General features: G+C 29.3%; 2 protein-coding genes across 2 annotated transcripts; both read right to left on the reverse strand.

The window, feature by feature from the left end:
• Window positions 1-2,830: 2,830 nt before the first annotated feature.
• LOC18051402 (presenilin-A) lies at window positions 2,831-4,175 on the reverse strand. Its single transcript, XM_024191596.1, has one exon. It carries the CDS (start codon window positions 3,958-3,960, stop codon window positions 3,322-3,324), a length of 639 nt encoding a protein of 212 aa, XP_024047364.1. The 5' UTR covers window positions 3,961-4,175; the 3' UTR covers window positions 2,831-3,321.
• A 3,561-nt stretch (window positions 4,176-7,736) lies between these two features.
• LOC18051403 (GDSL esterase/lipase At2g04570) lies at window positions 7,737-9,956 on the reverse strand. The gene is made up of 3 exons (XM_006447610.2): window positions 9,550-9,956; window positions 8,651-9,152; window positions 7,737-8,028 (listed from the first exon to the last, which is right to left on the reverse strand). The coding sequence occupies exons 1-3, from the start codon at window positions 9,913-9,915 to the stop codon at window positions 7,835-7,837; spliced, it is 1,062 nt and encodes a 353-aa protein (XP_006447673.1). The 5' UTR covers window positions 9,916-9,956; the 3' UTR covers window positions 7,737-7,834.
• Window positions 9,957-15,610: the final 5,654 nt, after the last annotated feature.

The following is a 15,610-nucleotide window of genomic DNA, read 5'->3' on the forward strand; positions in this document are numbered from 1 at the left end:
TTTAATTGGGCTTAACTTGGGTTTCAAGCATTCTGGGCTTGGGTTTCATTTAAGTAGCGCTTTTAAATTTTAACATCCCTTTTAATTTATTTTTTAAAATGGATAATTTTTAAAAACCTCCCCTGACGTTTGGGCTTGTTGTAAGTAGATAGCGAGAATTGATTTATTTGTAAAAAACCCCCTACCGTCAGTTAAGTTTAACATTGACCGTTAGTTGACCGTGCAAAGACAATATTACCCTTAACAATAGTTTATAAACGAAAATAACTATAAAAAAAATCAAAATTATTAGCTATTTTACACTTTTTAAATTATTGATATTTTCTTAAAGTTCTTATAAAAAATTAAAATTAAAAAATTAAAAAATCCTCTTTAAATTATTGATATTTCCTTAAAATTCCTACAAGAAAGATAAAATTAAAAATTTAAAAATGAAATAGTTATAATCTTTACCTATGATATTGTAAATTTTTAGAATTGACAAGGATAAAATTGTCAAAAAATAGGGTTTGTGCTTTTTGCACCAATAATTTTGGTTTTTTTTTAGTTATTTTCGTTTACAAACTATTGTTGAGGGTAATATTGTCTTTGCACGGTCAACTAACGGTCAATGTTAAACTTAACTGACGGTAGGGGGTTTTTTACAAATAAATCAATTCTCGCCATCTACTTGCAACAAGCCCAAACCTCAGGGGAGGTTTTTAAAAATTACCCGTAGTTTAATTGATAAAATATAAATTCATATATTAAAATTAACACCACCCCTTTTAAATTTATTTTTTAAAATACCCTCAATTTAATTGATCAAATATAAATTCATATATTAAAAATAACTATCTTTCCATAAGATTTTACATAAATTTTTTTTAAAAATTGTATAAAAATTCCAAAAAATTAAATTCATCTCATATCTTTTTTTCTTCTTATATAATTTCTATCTTCATAACTCTAAAACCTTACGATTTTATCATAAAAATTATTTTTCAATTCAAATATAAAATATAAATTATGAAACGGGCAGGTGTATATATGTTTTTGAAAAAAAAATTATTTAAATTTTAATTGAATTTCCCTTGAAGAGAAGAAATAAATTAATTTATGGTAGGTTATCTAAAAAAATTTAATTAAAAAATAATTTTTAGAAAATGTTAAAGAGCACCAAAAGGCCTTATCTATTACGAACTGTGAAATAACTGGCTCTTACTTTTTCTTTTTTTTTTGTCCCCTTCAATTATGGTATATCTATGATACGATAGTATCCTTCACCATTTTTTTATTACGCTTCTCAATTCGTTGATTATACTTTTCAAATGGGTACATGTGCAATTGAGCATTACTACTAACAACTAGAGATAACCAATGGGGCGTGCCGCCATCAAAGCAAGATTCATGCGTGCTTGTGCTTGTGTCGTGTCGTACCCACTATATATTTCATGTCGCCACCGTGCCATGCCTAATTTTTTTTTGCTTAGTCCCAGCCTAGCACACATGTCGTGCCCACATGTGTTGTGCCATGGGCCGTGGCTAAGAAAAAAACCCCAATAATTTTTTTCTTTTTAAATTTTTTAAGAGATAATGTCAAGCCGTTGGTCTACTTTTTTCAAGTATATATACTTTTTTTAGGTTTATTTCTTTATTCAAATTTAATAGAATCGAAAATTCAAAACGTAAATCCATATTCAATAATAATAAACTAATAATAGTAAAAGAATGTAATATTAATTACTTAATTTGACCTGATAGTATTAGATTTTTTTTAATACTTAACAACAATAATAACAATAAATTTTTTTAAGAGTTAACTTAATTATTAACTTGAACTTATATAGAGTCATAAATCACAGTTTACAATAATATTAATACATATTTATAAAATCATGATATTTATAATTTTTCATTAAAATCATGATATCAATTATTTATTTAATAAATTATTAATATAAATCAATTATAGTATTCTTTTTAGACAGAGAATTAAATGAATTTAAAAAATTCAATTTCAAATTATTTATAAAATCATAAAATTTTAAGTTTGCTTTCATTAAAAAATAAAACGTGCTTATTGCGAACTTTTTCATCGTGTTGTGCTTAACCTATCTCTAATCGTATTGTGCTTTTAAGGGCCACATGCCTAAAATTTTAAATCTGGGCCAACCTACATGTGTGCTGTGTCGTGCCGTGTGTCCAACCAAAACATACTTGTGTCGTGTTGTGTTGTACGTGCATGTGTTGCGCCATGTGCCATCTGGTCCATTGACTATCTCTACTAACAACATAAAGAGAGTATAATGACAAAAAATGTTGTAACATACTAACGGTTGTAAAGAGCATTTCCCCATTATTTGTCAATTTTGTAGTACATAATATTTCTAAAATAATAAGAGAATACATGCAGAAGCTGATGATCCTATATGATTTGTGTGTTTATGTTGAGTATGATTCACGGTGGGTTTGAGATTGAAATTGAGTAACCGTAACTTAAAAATTACAGTACTAAAGTAATTGGTAAACATAGATCTTGTAGCTAATAAATTATATTGATATAATTTTTTACTTGTATGATAAAAATTTATTATATTTTTAATAATTTTATCAAAATTATTATTTAAAATTTATATTTATTACATATTATTAATTTATATTTAATAATTATACTTTTTTTTTCATAACTTTAAGTTACATAACTTCTTCAATATCAACTACAACCTTCCTCATAACTGATTGCAGAATTCATGAAACCGACGGTGAGTGAGCGTTAAATAATCAAGAAAAGACGAGTCTCAAGTCTGATACGACAGCTTTAGTCTATGCTTACTTATCGTCCATCAAATTAAAGCTGAATTACATTGACCATTGACACTTTCAAACCAAGACTCTTCAATACAGTCTCAAAAACAAATGAAATTGATTACTAGGAATTTCAACAAAAAGAAAATGCCACACCTGCCCTTGTTGCTTCTTCTCTTCTCTTGCTCGCGGATGGCTTCTCAACTTCGTCGAGCTTCGACTTTCCTTTCCGAGACTTTAGGCCCTTGCCCGATACTCGCAAAAAAAGGGCTCAAAATTGTACAAGGGAATAGCTTTTATTGTTATATGAGTAACATTAACATGTCTCTTACTATTTCGTACAACTGGTTGCACATGAAACTGGGTTTATATTTATCACATATGCGGGAAAACCAGATAAATTTCTGTGATTACAGTACAGAAATTAATCAATTGATACCTGGTAAAAAAAAATTTTAAAAAAAATTCAAGAAAAAGAATTAAATAAGGCAAAAACAAAATTAAAACTTCCTCTAACAGGGAAAATTAATCTAACTAATTTTTACCCCAAAAATTCCAAATCCTTTCTCCAAGAAAATTCACAACCTTCGCAACAGACCCTTTCTCCTCTTCCACTTCATCGTCATCTTCACCACCATGATCACCTTCACCAAGATCCTTAGCAGCAGCCGCACCAGCATCTGAACTGGTCAGTTCCGGCAAGCCCGACTCTCCGTCTTTAAACTGATCATCATCGCAAACTCTCTTATTGCCTCTCTTCTTCTTCTTCTTGAGACTCCTCTTATTAGTCTCTCGAAACAACCCTTCTTCATAGGCCTCTATAATCTCATGTATCAGTTGACGCTTTGGTGACATGTCCCAACGTGCCCAAAAGCTCTTGTAACACCTAAAACAGTTGCAATTAAACAAAGGCGCGTGCTCACCATCGCCGCCGCCACCACCACCCCGAGTACTCTTGTGGGTAGTTTTGTAACTATTAGCCGTTGTATTATTATTATTATTATTATTATTATTGGTGCTGGTGCTGCCACAGAACAAGATGAGATAGGCCAAGACTTCTTTGTCTTCGGGCGAGAGGGCTGCAGCTAGGATTAGGATCGTTGGTGGAAGAAATGATAAAGCTGGCACCGGTGATGGGTGAACTTTTCCTTTCATATTACTCAGCTTCTTCATAATCTTGAGCTTCTATTATTTGTGGGATCAGAGTGATTCTCCAAAGTCTTTGGTTAATTATAACTGGAAACTGGTTTTGGCTTTTGTTTTTTGAGTATAATTTGGTCTGTTTGAACTCTGTCTTTGAAATTTTCACAGTTATTAATTCCAGCAGCGTCTTTTTAAATTGTGTATATTTTCTGAACAATGTTCGTGATTGACTAACGCGCTTATCTCTTCAGCGTCTCTAACTACATATGCATTTGGAATTGAGATGCTATAGTTTTTAAATTATAGTTATTGTATAAAAAAAATTATAATTTTAAAATAAAAATTAATAATATATAATAAATAAAATTTTGATAAAATTATTAAAAATTTAATAGATTTTTTATTATACAAGCGAAAAAATATATTAAAATAATTTCTAAATTACAGTAATTAATATTTATCAAACACTTTAGTGCTGTAACTTTTAAGCTACAGCTGTCCAACCTCAATTCCAAACACACCATACGTTGACTAAATTCAGATGGCTTATGTTAATATATAATTAATGAATAAGGAATATAATAACATATAGCTTCCTATTTTTGTCCTATTTCTTATATAAGAACATATATAGATAGTGCGCATACTATTAAAGGACTGTGACGAAGTAGAGGTGACAATTTTTTTACATGACCCATTAATATGACACAAATATATAAATTTAGTTTAATTAAAATTGTAATAATTATTAATTGAGTTGGATTTGAGACAGATATTTAATATTCTATTGGGTTTAGATTTTAAATTTTTAATACGAAAACCTGTTTATGATATGATTATTATTTAATTAATTACATTATATTGAATATATTTGTCATGCTTTAAAATCATTTAGCTATATTTAAAGTAAAATTTGTTAGAGCTGAATAGGCAATTTCTTAAAATAAAAGTATGAAAATATGTTAAAATAGGTTTTTTCTAAAAAAATTGGTAAAATTATGTTTGACAAATAACATGATTATGATGGAATAATAAATTGGTTGGTTCAGCCTTGACACTATTAATCATATTCAGTTCAAATTTAACACAACATGCCAACTCAAACTACCACTTCTATGATCCCTCTTTTTGATCACTAAGTGCCTATTTGGTATGGCTTATTTAATGGCTATAAGTACTTATTTAATCTCATATGCTCTTATTATAATCTTTATTGTTGTTTGGTCTTTTTTTACTAGAGCTTAAATAAACTATTTTGCCTCTACTAGTAAAGTCTCAAATTTTGGACTTTTGGAAGTAGAGGTTGAAATTTTTTTTAAATGTTAAAATATCCTCTACTTATTTGACAATTTTATTTTATTATTTTCATAATATAACTTTAAAAAAACATGTCTATTAAAGTAATTTAATAGATTTTTAATAAAATCTCTTGTTGCCAATCAAACAACAAAATTTTTTTAAGGTAAAAATTGTATTTTAAAAGCTCTATTACCAAAAGTTCTATTTAAATAAACTTTACTTGAAAAACTGTACCAAACGAAGCCTAAATAATTAACCTTCATATATTAAGTTTTGACAAGCTCAAATATGAGTATGGCAATATAATCTTGACATTCAAAGGTATTTTTATGTCTTTTGAATAAAGAATAGAGACTTCCAGATTGAGGACATATTTGATACTAATGTATAAATTATGTCCTCATTTTATGAAAATGTAAGAGGTAAGGGAGTCGAATGTTAATCTCGAATGAAAATACATGACCGGTAGTGAACGTGGAATTTTGGTGGATGCAAACGAGAGTGGGGCATGACTGGCGATGAATAGTCCATGTTGGATGGTGGGATCGTCGAGGTCGGGAAAATTCCAGGACAGCGCGGTGCATACAAAGATCACTCTCTAGTCTCTTCTTGTTCCTTTTTCACTGTAATTCAGCAATTAATGTGAGGCCATTAATTAATTATGCATATTATGTCTTGACCAGTTCTCCTTGGACAATATCCTGACGGTAGCCGACACCGTTTTGTTTGCTTCCTTTCTTACACATTATTAGTACATACTGTGTGTGTGTTTGAAAATTGCCTACATGCAGTCTGAAAAAATTAAAAAAAATGCGTTTCAATTGGCGACAAATGAATTAATATTGTATGACCATGTGGTTCGTAGTAGGCGTGTTCGCGGATCGAATTTTATGGATTAGACATCAATCTATATTTGATCCATGATTTTACGGATTATAATTTTTCAATTCAATCCAATCCACGAATTGATAAAATTCAATCCAAATCCAATCTATACGTCTGCGGATCGGATGCGGATTTGACTCAATCCATATCCAATCCACAATTTTACATATTAGTTTTCGAATTAAAAATTTTTAGTTCTCTCCAACTAATGAAATAAAAAAAATCTAATATAAAAATAATTTTGCTACCAATTAAATTTAAAATTGAATAAAATTTAAATAAATAAATTATTTAAATAAAGCTAAAATAATACATTTAAAGTTTCAAAATATAACACATCGAGACTAATTATTCAAATAAAGGTACAATAATACGTTCAAAGTTTCAAAATATAACACACCAAGCTTAATTATTCAAATAAAGTTACAATAATACGTTAATATAACACCGAAATTAATTGTTCAAATAAAGCCACAATTAATTTAAATTGCGAAGTTTCGGAAACCAAACACAGTCTGATCCTTCACCAGGGCTGTTGCGCCTGTCGAAAAGTGGTGATTACGGAGCCGTCCACGATAGGAACCAGGAGAAGCCGTACGGGTGGCGATCTTGAAGGTTGTGATAGTGAAATTATTCAGCTAGAACTAGTGAATGTGAAGTGGCTCGATGAACTTGGAAAAGAAGATGGCTTGCTCTCGCCGGAATCGCGCAGCTGATGTCCTTCAAATCCGTGTCGAGAGTGTATCCAACCAGTATTGAGTATTGCTAGTGTGTGTGACGGCGGGGAAGCTTAGGGTTTTTTGTTTGCAAATTGTTGGTGACTTGGCGTCATGTTAATTTGCTTTTGGGTGACTTTGCAAATTGTTGGTGACTTGACGTTATGTTACTTTGCTTTTGCTAGTGTGTGTGACTTTACTTTTATTTTGTTTTATAATTTTTACAAGTTATATTTGTATATTTGATTATTTAATTATTTTTCATTTTATATTATTATTGAGTAATGGCTAAGATATGTCATAGTGCTTATGTAACTATGTAATATCACATTTATAAATTTTTTAATTAAATTTATAATAATTTTTTAATTAAATTTATAATAATTTTTTAATTAAATTTATAATAATTTTTTAATTAATTATATATATATATATATATATATATATTTTTTTTTTTTTGCGGATTCACAGATTTCTGCGGATTTACAGAAGTAAATCCATATCCAATCCATCGACTGCGGATTTTTAAATTTTCAATCCATATCCAATCCACCAATCCACGGATTAGATTTATACGGATTGGATTGAGCAGATCGGATTAGATTCTGAACACCCCTAGTTCGTAGTTACGCATGATTGATATATCCTCATCATTTAGGTTTGTGAACATGGCCAAAAGATTACACAAAATAGGACGACATTATTTATGATAAATTTTATGCTTGGACAGCACAATCTATTCATATATGTGCAATGTTGTATTGTCACAAACATTTTACGGTGTGGGCACCTGCATTTCAGAATGATTATATATTTGTAATATTTACTATACTTATTATATTCATAGATAATTAAATGCCGAAATTATTTGAATATCAAACTCAAATTAAATAAATACTACATATATAATTAATATAATTTCATATATTTGGGTAACCAAAGTCACTATGCATACAGTAGAGAGAACACAGGCCTGTGCGAGGCATACATGCAGTGCCGTTTTATCAAAGAAACTTCGCAAGAGCAGACTTGACCACATGATCAGCGATGATGCGATTGGTTTTCTGCGTCGGATGAAAGGCATCCCAAAAGACATATTTATCAGCATTTGTGCATGAAAACATACTGTCACGGGCGCATGCGTAGCCCATTTCGAACATTCCCGTTGCGCAGCATGCCACTTCTGTAACGTCGAATCCTGTCACCCAAAAAAACCATAAAATAAGTTTGATATATGTATATATGAGTTCATTTGCATGTATTTCGAATAATATTTTCAAACCAAAACAATTTGGGCTTATCTAGCACATATTGTGTTTGTTGGGATGATCTGTCTCCCTCTATTAGAAAGGGTTTGCTCGAGTACCCTCGGGGTTTTTCAGATATCGGTTCACCATGTAATTGACTTGTAATTCATTCGTATCCTCTCTTTCTCTCATTAATAAAATTTCTACAAAATTCCTTTAAAAAAATGGAGAAAGAGGGTAAATTTATAGTTTTTTTCAACATTTTATCTTTTTTTTTTAATCCTAATAACATTGCTGATTATTAAGGATTTATAATAAGTGACTTTAAGAATCTAGTTACTACAAGCCGTGAACTCATTAAAAACCGCGTCAACTAACTTAATGATCAGTGTGAATGTTCTTAATTGTCGAAACCAAAAAAATATTTATATTCTTCAAAAGGTGGTTGGAGGAAAAGAAAAAAAGGTCTTTATAATTATAAAGCATTTAGGAGTGAAGACAATTACGTGAACTTGTAAGAAAGTGACACGTCATAAAAGCAAGAAATGAAATAAATGAAAGTAACTAACGTACCATAAAGAGCAGGTCTTCGTATGATCTGCATGAAAGCAAAATAAGGATTCGAAAACACAAGTTTGATTCCAGGAAGCTCTTTGTTTAACTTCAAAACTAATCCACTCAATTTGCCATTAAACTGCGAAGCCACATTGTTGTATCTCTCAACACATTCATGTTGCCCCATTAGATTTGTGGTTCTTTCCAATGGCATGCAGCCCATTGGAGGCAGCCCTCCGAGAGAGATCTTTCGAGCTCCGAGATTGTACAGACTTTTAACGAAATTCTGGGCAATGTCTGAAAGAAAATCTTGGTATCCTGTAATGGTGAACTGAGTTCGACGGCTGCCGGGACCCGCCGGCATAGCATAGTAGTTCTCAAGGAAGTCGTTTGTTCCTGCGCTTATTACGTGTAGAGCCTCACTGATTATTTCGTTTGCTTTTGTCTCTCCAAGATAAGCTCTCAGTAACTTCTGGTAATCCTTGTAGTACTCCAGCTCCTTCCACAAAGGTATCACAGCCTACAAGCCAAAAAATAAGACAGGAAAATCACTTTAATTTACAGCTATTATCCGAAAATAAAAAATTGTTCAGTGAGCAATATCGCCGATCAATAATTGCACCTATTCTGTATTAAAGCTGTGAATTAACCAGACACAATGCAAATCATTAATAACAAATTTAAAAGTTATTGATAATATTGGACGTTTGATCTAAAAGCAATTAGCCCTTGCGCGAACAAATTTAAACGAATATTAAAAAGCTTCACATATGGAACAAGCCCAAAAGAGAAAAATAGAAACCTAACGAAGATAGAAGACTATGAAGATCAATGTGTACAAATTGGCTATGATAGTTGGCCAGTACCTAAATATTTGTATGAAGCAACAGTGTAATTAATATTGGCTCTACACTTACAAGTACATTAGAAGTGGCATTATCATAGCCGGTTGCAGCAGAAGCAAACGTAACACCAGTGGCAAAATCTGAGATATTATATGCAGGATCCAAGTAAGCAGGAATCGTTGGCTTGACACCTAAGGCCTCAGAAATAAAATCAGTAGCAATTTTTCCATTAGAGAACCTTCCGGTGGCACGGCCACCGTTAAAATCACGACCATACGGCTGAAAATTGCTCCTTGCAACCGTAGGAATAAAATTATTGTTTCCCGCATCAACTGATGAGTCTCCAAACACGATCACTGCTGGAAGTTTTGCTTGAATTTCGGAAACAAACACAAGAAACTGACATAAAAGGAACCATATGAGGTATGCGTAAGCCATTTTTTTTTTTTTCCTAGTGTCTCTCTTGCAATAAAAACCCAGGCAATGAGAATAGAGATAGGATATTGTGACCTATATAAATAAATTAGTGGAAGAGTAAATGAGAGTTGATATTTGGCAAGAGCGAAGAAAGTCGTTGTGTTTTAATTGCTTTATTAATTGTGAATGCACTATAAGGCCAGGTTAGTTAAGAAGTGGGCCTGTAGCACGAAAAAATCATCGCTGAAATTTGGTTCTAATGAGAAAGATGATGAGGAGACTGATACATAATAAGCTAATATGGAAATTAGCTGGGCGAAAAAGAAGTGATTATTTTGTATCTAGGATTGCAGCCAATGTTGTAGGTAGTGTTAATTTTAATAAAAAATTTATATTAACTGTAGGTGGTTGCATTTTTTTAAAAATGTAGATTCGAGATTTTAAAATGTTGTAAAATTACGTTTTAAGTAATGTACAGTATTGTAAAATTTTGAATTCATATTTTAAAATACAAACACTCACATATGAGAATAATTATACATTTACTTATTTAAACATAAAAAAATTATCTTTTATTTCTTTTTTCCTTAGGGATATAGTTTATATGAAAATGGTTGTATTATAATTTGAAAAGGCATTTCTTCTTGACCTATATTAGACTGCGCCATGTTTACGACCAAGAGGCGAAATTGACTTAGATTTATTGAGTAATATGATACATGTACAAAAATGGAGGCAAAACAAAATGAATAATGACACGCATATATGAGGACAAAACTAATAATTAGTTAAATAATTTTTGGCTTTTCTCGAACACTTCAAAATATCATTGCTAATTTAATTTTATGTGTGTGTGTCTATATATATATATATGTTATAAAATGCATATACATCCTTCTCTCAGACTAGCGCCTTTTTTTTTTTATGCGGACATGTTGTCAGATCATATGATTTAATAAAACAATGTCGACAAATTATTAAATCACATGATTTTATAATGTATTGAAAATTGATTCTATTATACCACATCTTTTTTAGGACTAGGATGGATGTCCTCTTTTTTTTTTAATTAATATAAACATGCTTTTAACCCGTAAGATTTAAAAGAGTCAGTTTTTAATACTATTAAACCACATAACTTAACAACATGTCCACATTAAAAAAAAAAGAGAGAGCTTGCACCTGTAATCCATATATGCCATTTAGGCATTTACCCCCTGCTGTTTTTATAATTACCAATAACTCTCCTTACAACATAATTTTACAAGAATACCCTCATTTTCAAATATACTTCCATTAATATTTATTATAAATTAAATAAATCATATGAATGGAAATTAAAATAAAAAATTAAGTGTTAAAAACTAGAAATATAAGTTTTGATGTGAACAAAAATTAATAATAAACTTTTTTACCTTTTATTTTATAAATATTTTATTATAGTAAACATATAAGAAAATCATTGTAACATGATAAAAAAATTGTTATAAGAAAACTTAAATGATAAAAATTTATTAAAAATAAATAATAATATATTTTTCTTATACTTTGGGAACAGCTGACCAAAAGCAAGCAACCTTTCTCCCGATGTGAGCTTTTTTACGTTTAATTTTCAAATATTGTAAAATATTTATTATAAGAAAATGCTTATAAAATAAAAAGTACAAAAAGTTTATTATTAATTTTTTTTATTCACATCAAAATATAGATTTCTTTTTTTAATACTTAATTTTTTATTTTAATTTCTTTTCATAAGATTTTAATTATAATAAATATAAATAAAAGTATATTTAAAAATAAAGATAATATTATAAAATTATATTGTCAGTTGGTGCTTGGCTAGTATAAAAAAACAGGGGAGTAAATATATATATATATATATATGGATTACAATAGGAGGAAAATTGATAATCTTCCTAATACGTATAGAGTCTTTCTCTCATACAGACGCCTTCATTTTTTCAATACAGATGTATTATTAAATTATATGATTTAATAGAGTCAGTGCAGACATATTATTAAACCATATAACTTCATAATAAATTGAACATTGACTTTATTAAATAATATGACTTAACAACGTATTCGCTTAAAATATATATATATATATATATATATATATATATATATATATATATATATAAAAGGTGCAGACATCCTTTTTTTTAATGCGCACACATTGTCAAGCCTCCGGCTTATTTATTAGTATTAAAAACTGAGGACCCCGCGCTAGAGAAGGAGGATATATGTATACGTATCTCTTTATAACTTGACAGTGTATTCTAACTAGATAGCATCCTCAACAATTCTTCAAAGTTACCAGCTAATAACTACTACCACCGAAAGGGTTATCACAGAAAAGAAAAGCAAGCAAGCTGAAAAGAGATATATTAGATTTATTATGTCAACATCTTTGCGGTTGCAGAGAGCCAGCAACAGCTCGTGAAAAGGTTACTGCTTCCCGTACAATTTTTAGCCCCAACGCATTGAAAGCTTCCAGCAGAAATGGAGGTGCTAGCTTTTCTGCTCTAATACGCCTTAATTATTATGAAAGGCACATTCCCACTAGGACCTAAAATATACCCCTTATAATGAATTGCCAGAAATATGAAATATTATTGAACTGTTCTTGAAGTAACATATTTCAAATGTTAATCTAATGCTAGTCTGAGACTCATTTACTCGAGTTTTTGAAAGAAAAAAAAAATGATGATAATATCCAATGAATTGTCACAAATTTAAAGGGATTAAAAACGTTCGGCCGAAGTCAATTGCTTACTCAACATTGTGAGTGATCCTGCCAGCTAATTGGGTGATGAAATATGTAACTACATAAAGAAGAGAAAGCTAAATAGTAAGATGAAATAAGATTAAGGACTAAAATGTCATTCTCTCTATTTACGCACTCATTAAGAAAGCAACTTCAATCTTCCTTCAAGTAAAATTCTTGCGTCTCTTATCGCATAAATATATGTATATCTATTGATAAAGAAAATATCTCATATAAACTACATTAGCTATTAGGATAAGAATGTAACTTTGAGGCATTCCTCAATTCATGAATTAATTTTTAAATATGAGTTAGACCATTGATTTGTAATTAAATATAATCGATTTTGAGTATTAATGTTTCTAGTTTTCAATTGGGATATTAATTTACTTATTTAATTCCGTAAACATGAGCAAATGATTTCAGATTTTAATATGGTATCACAGATTGGAATGCTATTTTTCCAGCCAACTTAATACGTAGAAAGATACATTTTCAACAAAAATGGATGCATTAAAAGGACTTCTAAAAAGCTTTTGAATTGGAATGCCAACGAAAAATAGGCCGCATGTTCAACCAAATATCTCAAAATTTTTTAATTTCATTTAAACGTAATGGTTAAGCAACCCCACCTCCTAAATTAGTTTTTTAGTATGAATTAGGTCAGTGAACCTACTAGTAGGTTCATACTGCCTTTCTATGACTTGATAAAAAAAATTATATGTTAAGAAAAAAAAATTCCACATTGGTTGAAATTGAATTAAGTAATGTATATAGACTGGTGACAATCATCAACTTTTTAATTAGATTTGAATTAGATTTTGAATATGACTTCAATTTATGGGCCCCTATAAAAAATAATTAGAGGTTCTAATGAGTGTTGTAAGTGAGTTGAGGAAAGAGGAGATTAAACCGAGGTTACCAAACCATAGATGGCCTACACACGGCTGTAGAGTGCCATAGATCTTAAAAAACAATAATAACACTTTTATTAATATTTAAAAAAATGTGATGATACAACCATAAATTTTTATACAAATTTATCTTGTACAAATTGATGTGGCATTAATTTATTGGTTGAATGAAAATATAAAATAATAGAAATAAATCATGTGGATCAAGAGATGTTTAATTCAACCAATTTTATCATGCCACATCAATTTATACAAAATAAGTTTGTATAAGAGTTTATAATTATATCACTACTCTTTAAAAAACTGCCACCATGCAATATATTACGAAAGTACTACTTAATATTAAAAATATATTTCCCAACTATTTATTTTCACTTTCTCTTTTCCGCTTCATGACCTTCACCGATCAACGACCAAAAAAAAAAAAAAAATCAGTGGTCAACCCCCACTTTCGCTCCACATGTAGAGTCAAAATTTTCAAGTTATTCTCTCAATGAAGGAAAGAAACTTGTATTTATTATTAAGGTCCATTTGAGATTGCTTTTGGAAGGTTTAAAAATGATTTTAAAAATTTAAAAGCTAATTTTAATGTTTGGTAAAAAAAATCAAAATCACTTTTTTTTTAAATACACTCTATTACAACTGATTTTAAAAAGTTGGGAGAGAGTAACTTTTAGATTCAGATTTTGAGAATCAATTTTATTTTTCAATACAATTCCATAAATATCCTTAAAATTACTACCTAAATCCAAAATTATCCTAATTAAAATTGGAAATAAAATCAATATTTTAATAAATTTTTATTATCATTCATCAATATAAATTTATTAATATCAATTTGTTGGTTCAATTATTATTAAATTTGTTTCACTATATTATAAATTTAATTATCAATTTTTAAGATAAAAAAATAAAATCAATATATTATAAATTTATTTTTAGTTAATGTTATTATAATACACAATTAAAAATTTGTATGTACATGTTTTTATAAGTACAAGTAAATTTTATCTTACATTATATATATTTTAGTCATTTATTTTCTTTTAACAGTTTAACAGTGAGATTTATCAAATGTTCATAATTGCTTTCAAAACTTACAGTACTTTAAAAAAAAATTATTAAATACTTAACTGATTCACTTCACAGCTGATTATTTTACAACACAGCTAACAACAATTATATTAAAAATTACAGTATTCCCAAACTGGCTCTAAATTATCAAACTTGATAGATTATTGCTTATCTGTAAGGATAGCAAATTAGGGCATGTGCCGATCTTTCCTAAGCGCAAGCCTAAGCTCATATTAAGGGAATTATAAAGCTTGGGCTTGGACTAGGCTTAGGCGGCTTTCACATATTTTTTAATTATTTTTTTAGATGATTATAAACTTATAATGAGTTAATAATCAACAAGTTGTTATAATCAACTATGGATTAAAGAATTGACAATTTCAAAATAAAATAATAAATAAATAAATAAATAAAAGCAAATAAGAGCTTATAGTTATAATTTCTTAGTACTATATTCTCTAATTCTAGCATTCTTTTAACTAATTAAGGCTTGAGAGAGTTTACTATTATAATTTTAGGTTTTCTTGAATTATTATGATTTATGAATTAAGGATTTAAGTTTTCTTTTTTAATTATTTTTCAGATTTTTATTTATAAATTTATTTTTTAAAAAATAGAGAGTCCGGCCTAAGCCATACTTTTTCTCTTAAGCTCTTGTCTAGACCCACATGTTGAGGTTAGGTTGGCTCGGGTTTTTTTTGCTAACCCTAATTATTTTATTATTATTTTTTAAAATTTTTATATTTGGTTAGGATTTCGTTTGGATAGAGAATTAGACCTTAAAGTATATATAATTAACAGTAATTCTCTTAGCCTATTAGGCAATAAATTTGTAGTAGATATATAGCTCATGTTGTTTGAGAAATTTAAAGAAGAAATTGCTTGTGTGCTTAAGGGAAGCTGTCCTCTTTAAATTGAAGACATCTCAAAGTTGAGCTATTGAGTTTCCAATGAGCTC

This window comes from Citrus clementina, unplaced genomic scaffold (genome assembly GCF_000493195.1).
Source record: "Citrus clementina cultivar Clemenules unplaced genomic scaffold, Citrus_clementina_v1.0 scaffold_2, whole genome shotgun sequence".
In the NCBI taxonomy this organism is placed as follows: Eukaryota; Viridiplantae; Streptophyta; class Magnoliopsida; order Sapindales; family Rutaceae; genus Citrus; species Citrus x clementina.

Bases quoted from the DNA above. Each gene is read 5' to 3' on its own strand.
- LOC18051402 (XM_024191596.1), bottom strand. From the start codon at position 3,960: ATGAAGAAGCTGAGTAATATGAAAGGAAAAGTTCACCCATCACCGGTG.
- LOC18051403 (XM_006447610.2), bottom strand. From the start codon at position 9,915: ATGGCTTACGCATACCTCATATGGTTCCTTTTATGTCAGTTTCTTGTG. The intron at 9,153-9,549 runs GTAAGTGTAGAG...TTTGGCTTGTAG, and splicing joins ATGCCACTTCTAATGTACTT to GCTGTGATACCTTTGTGGAA. The intron at 8,029-8,650 runs GTACGTTAGTTA...TTTGGGTGACAG, and splicing joins ACGAAGACCTGCTCTTTATG to GATTCGACGTTACAGAAGTG.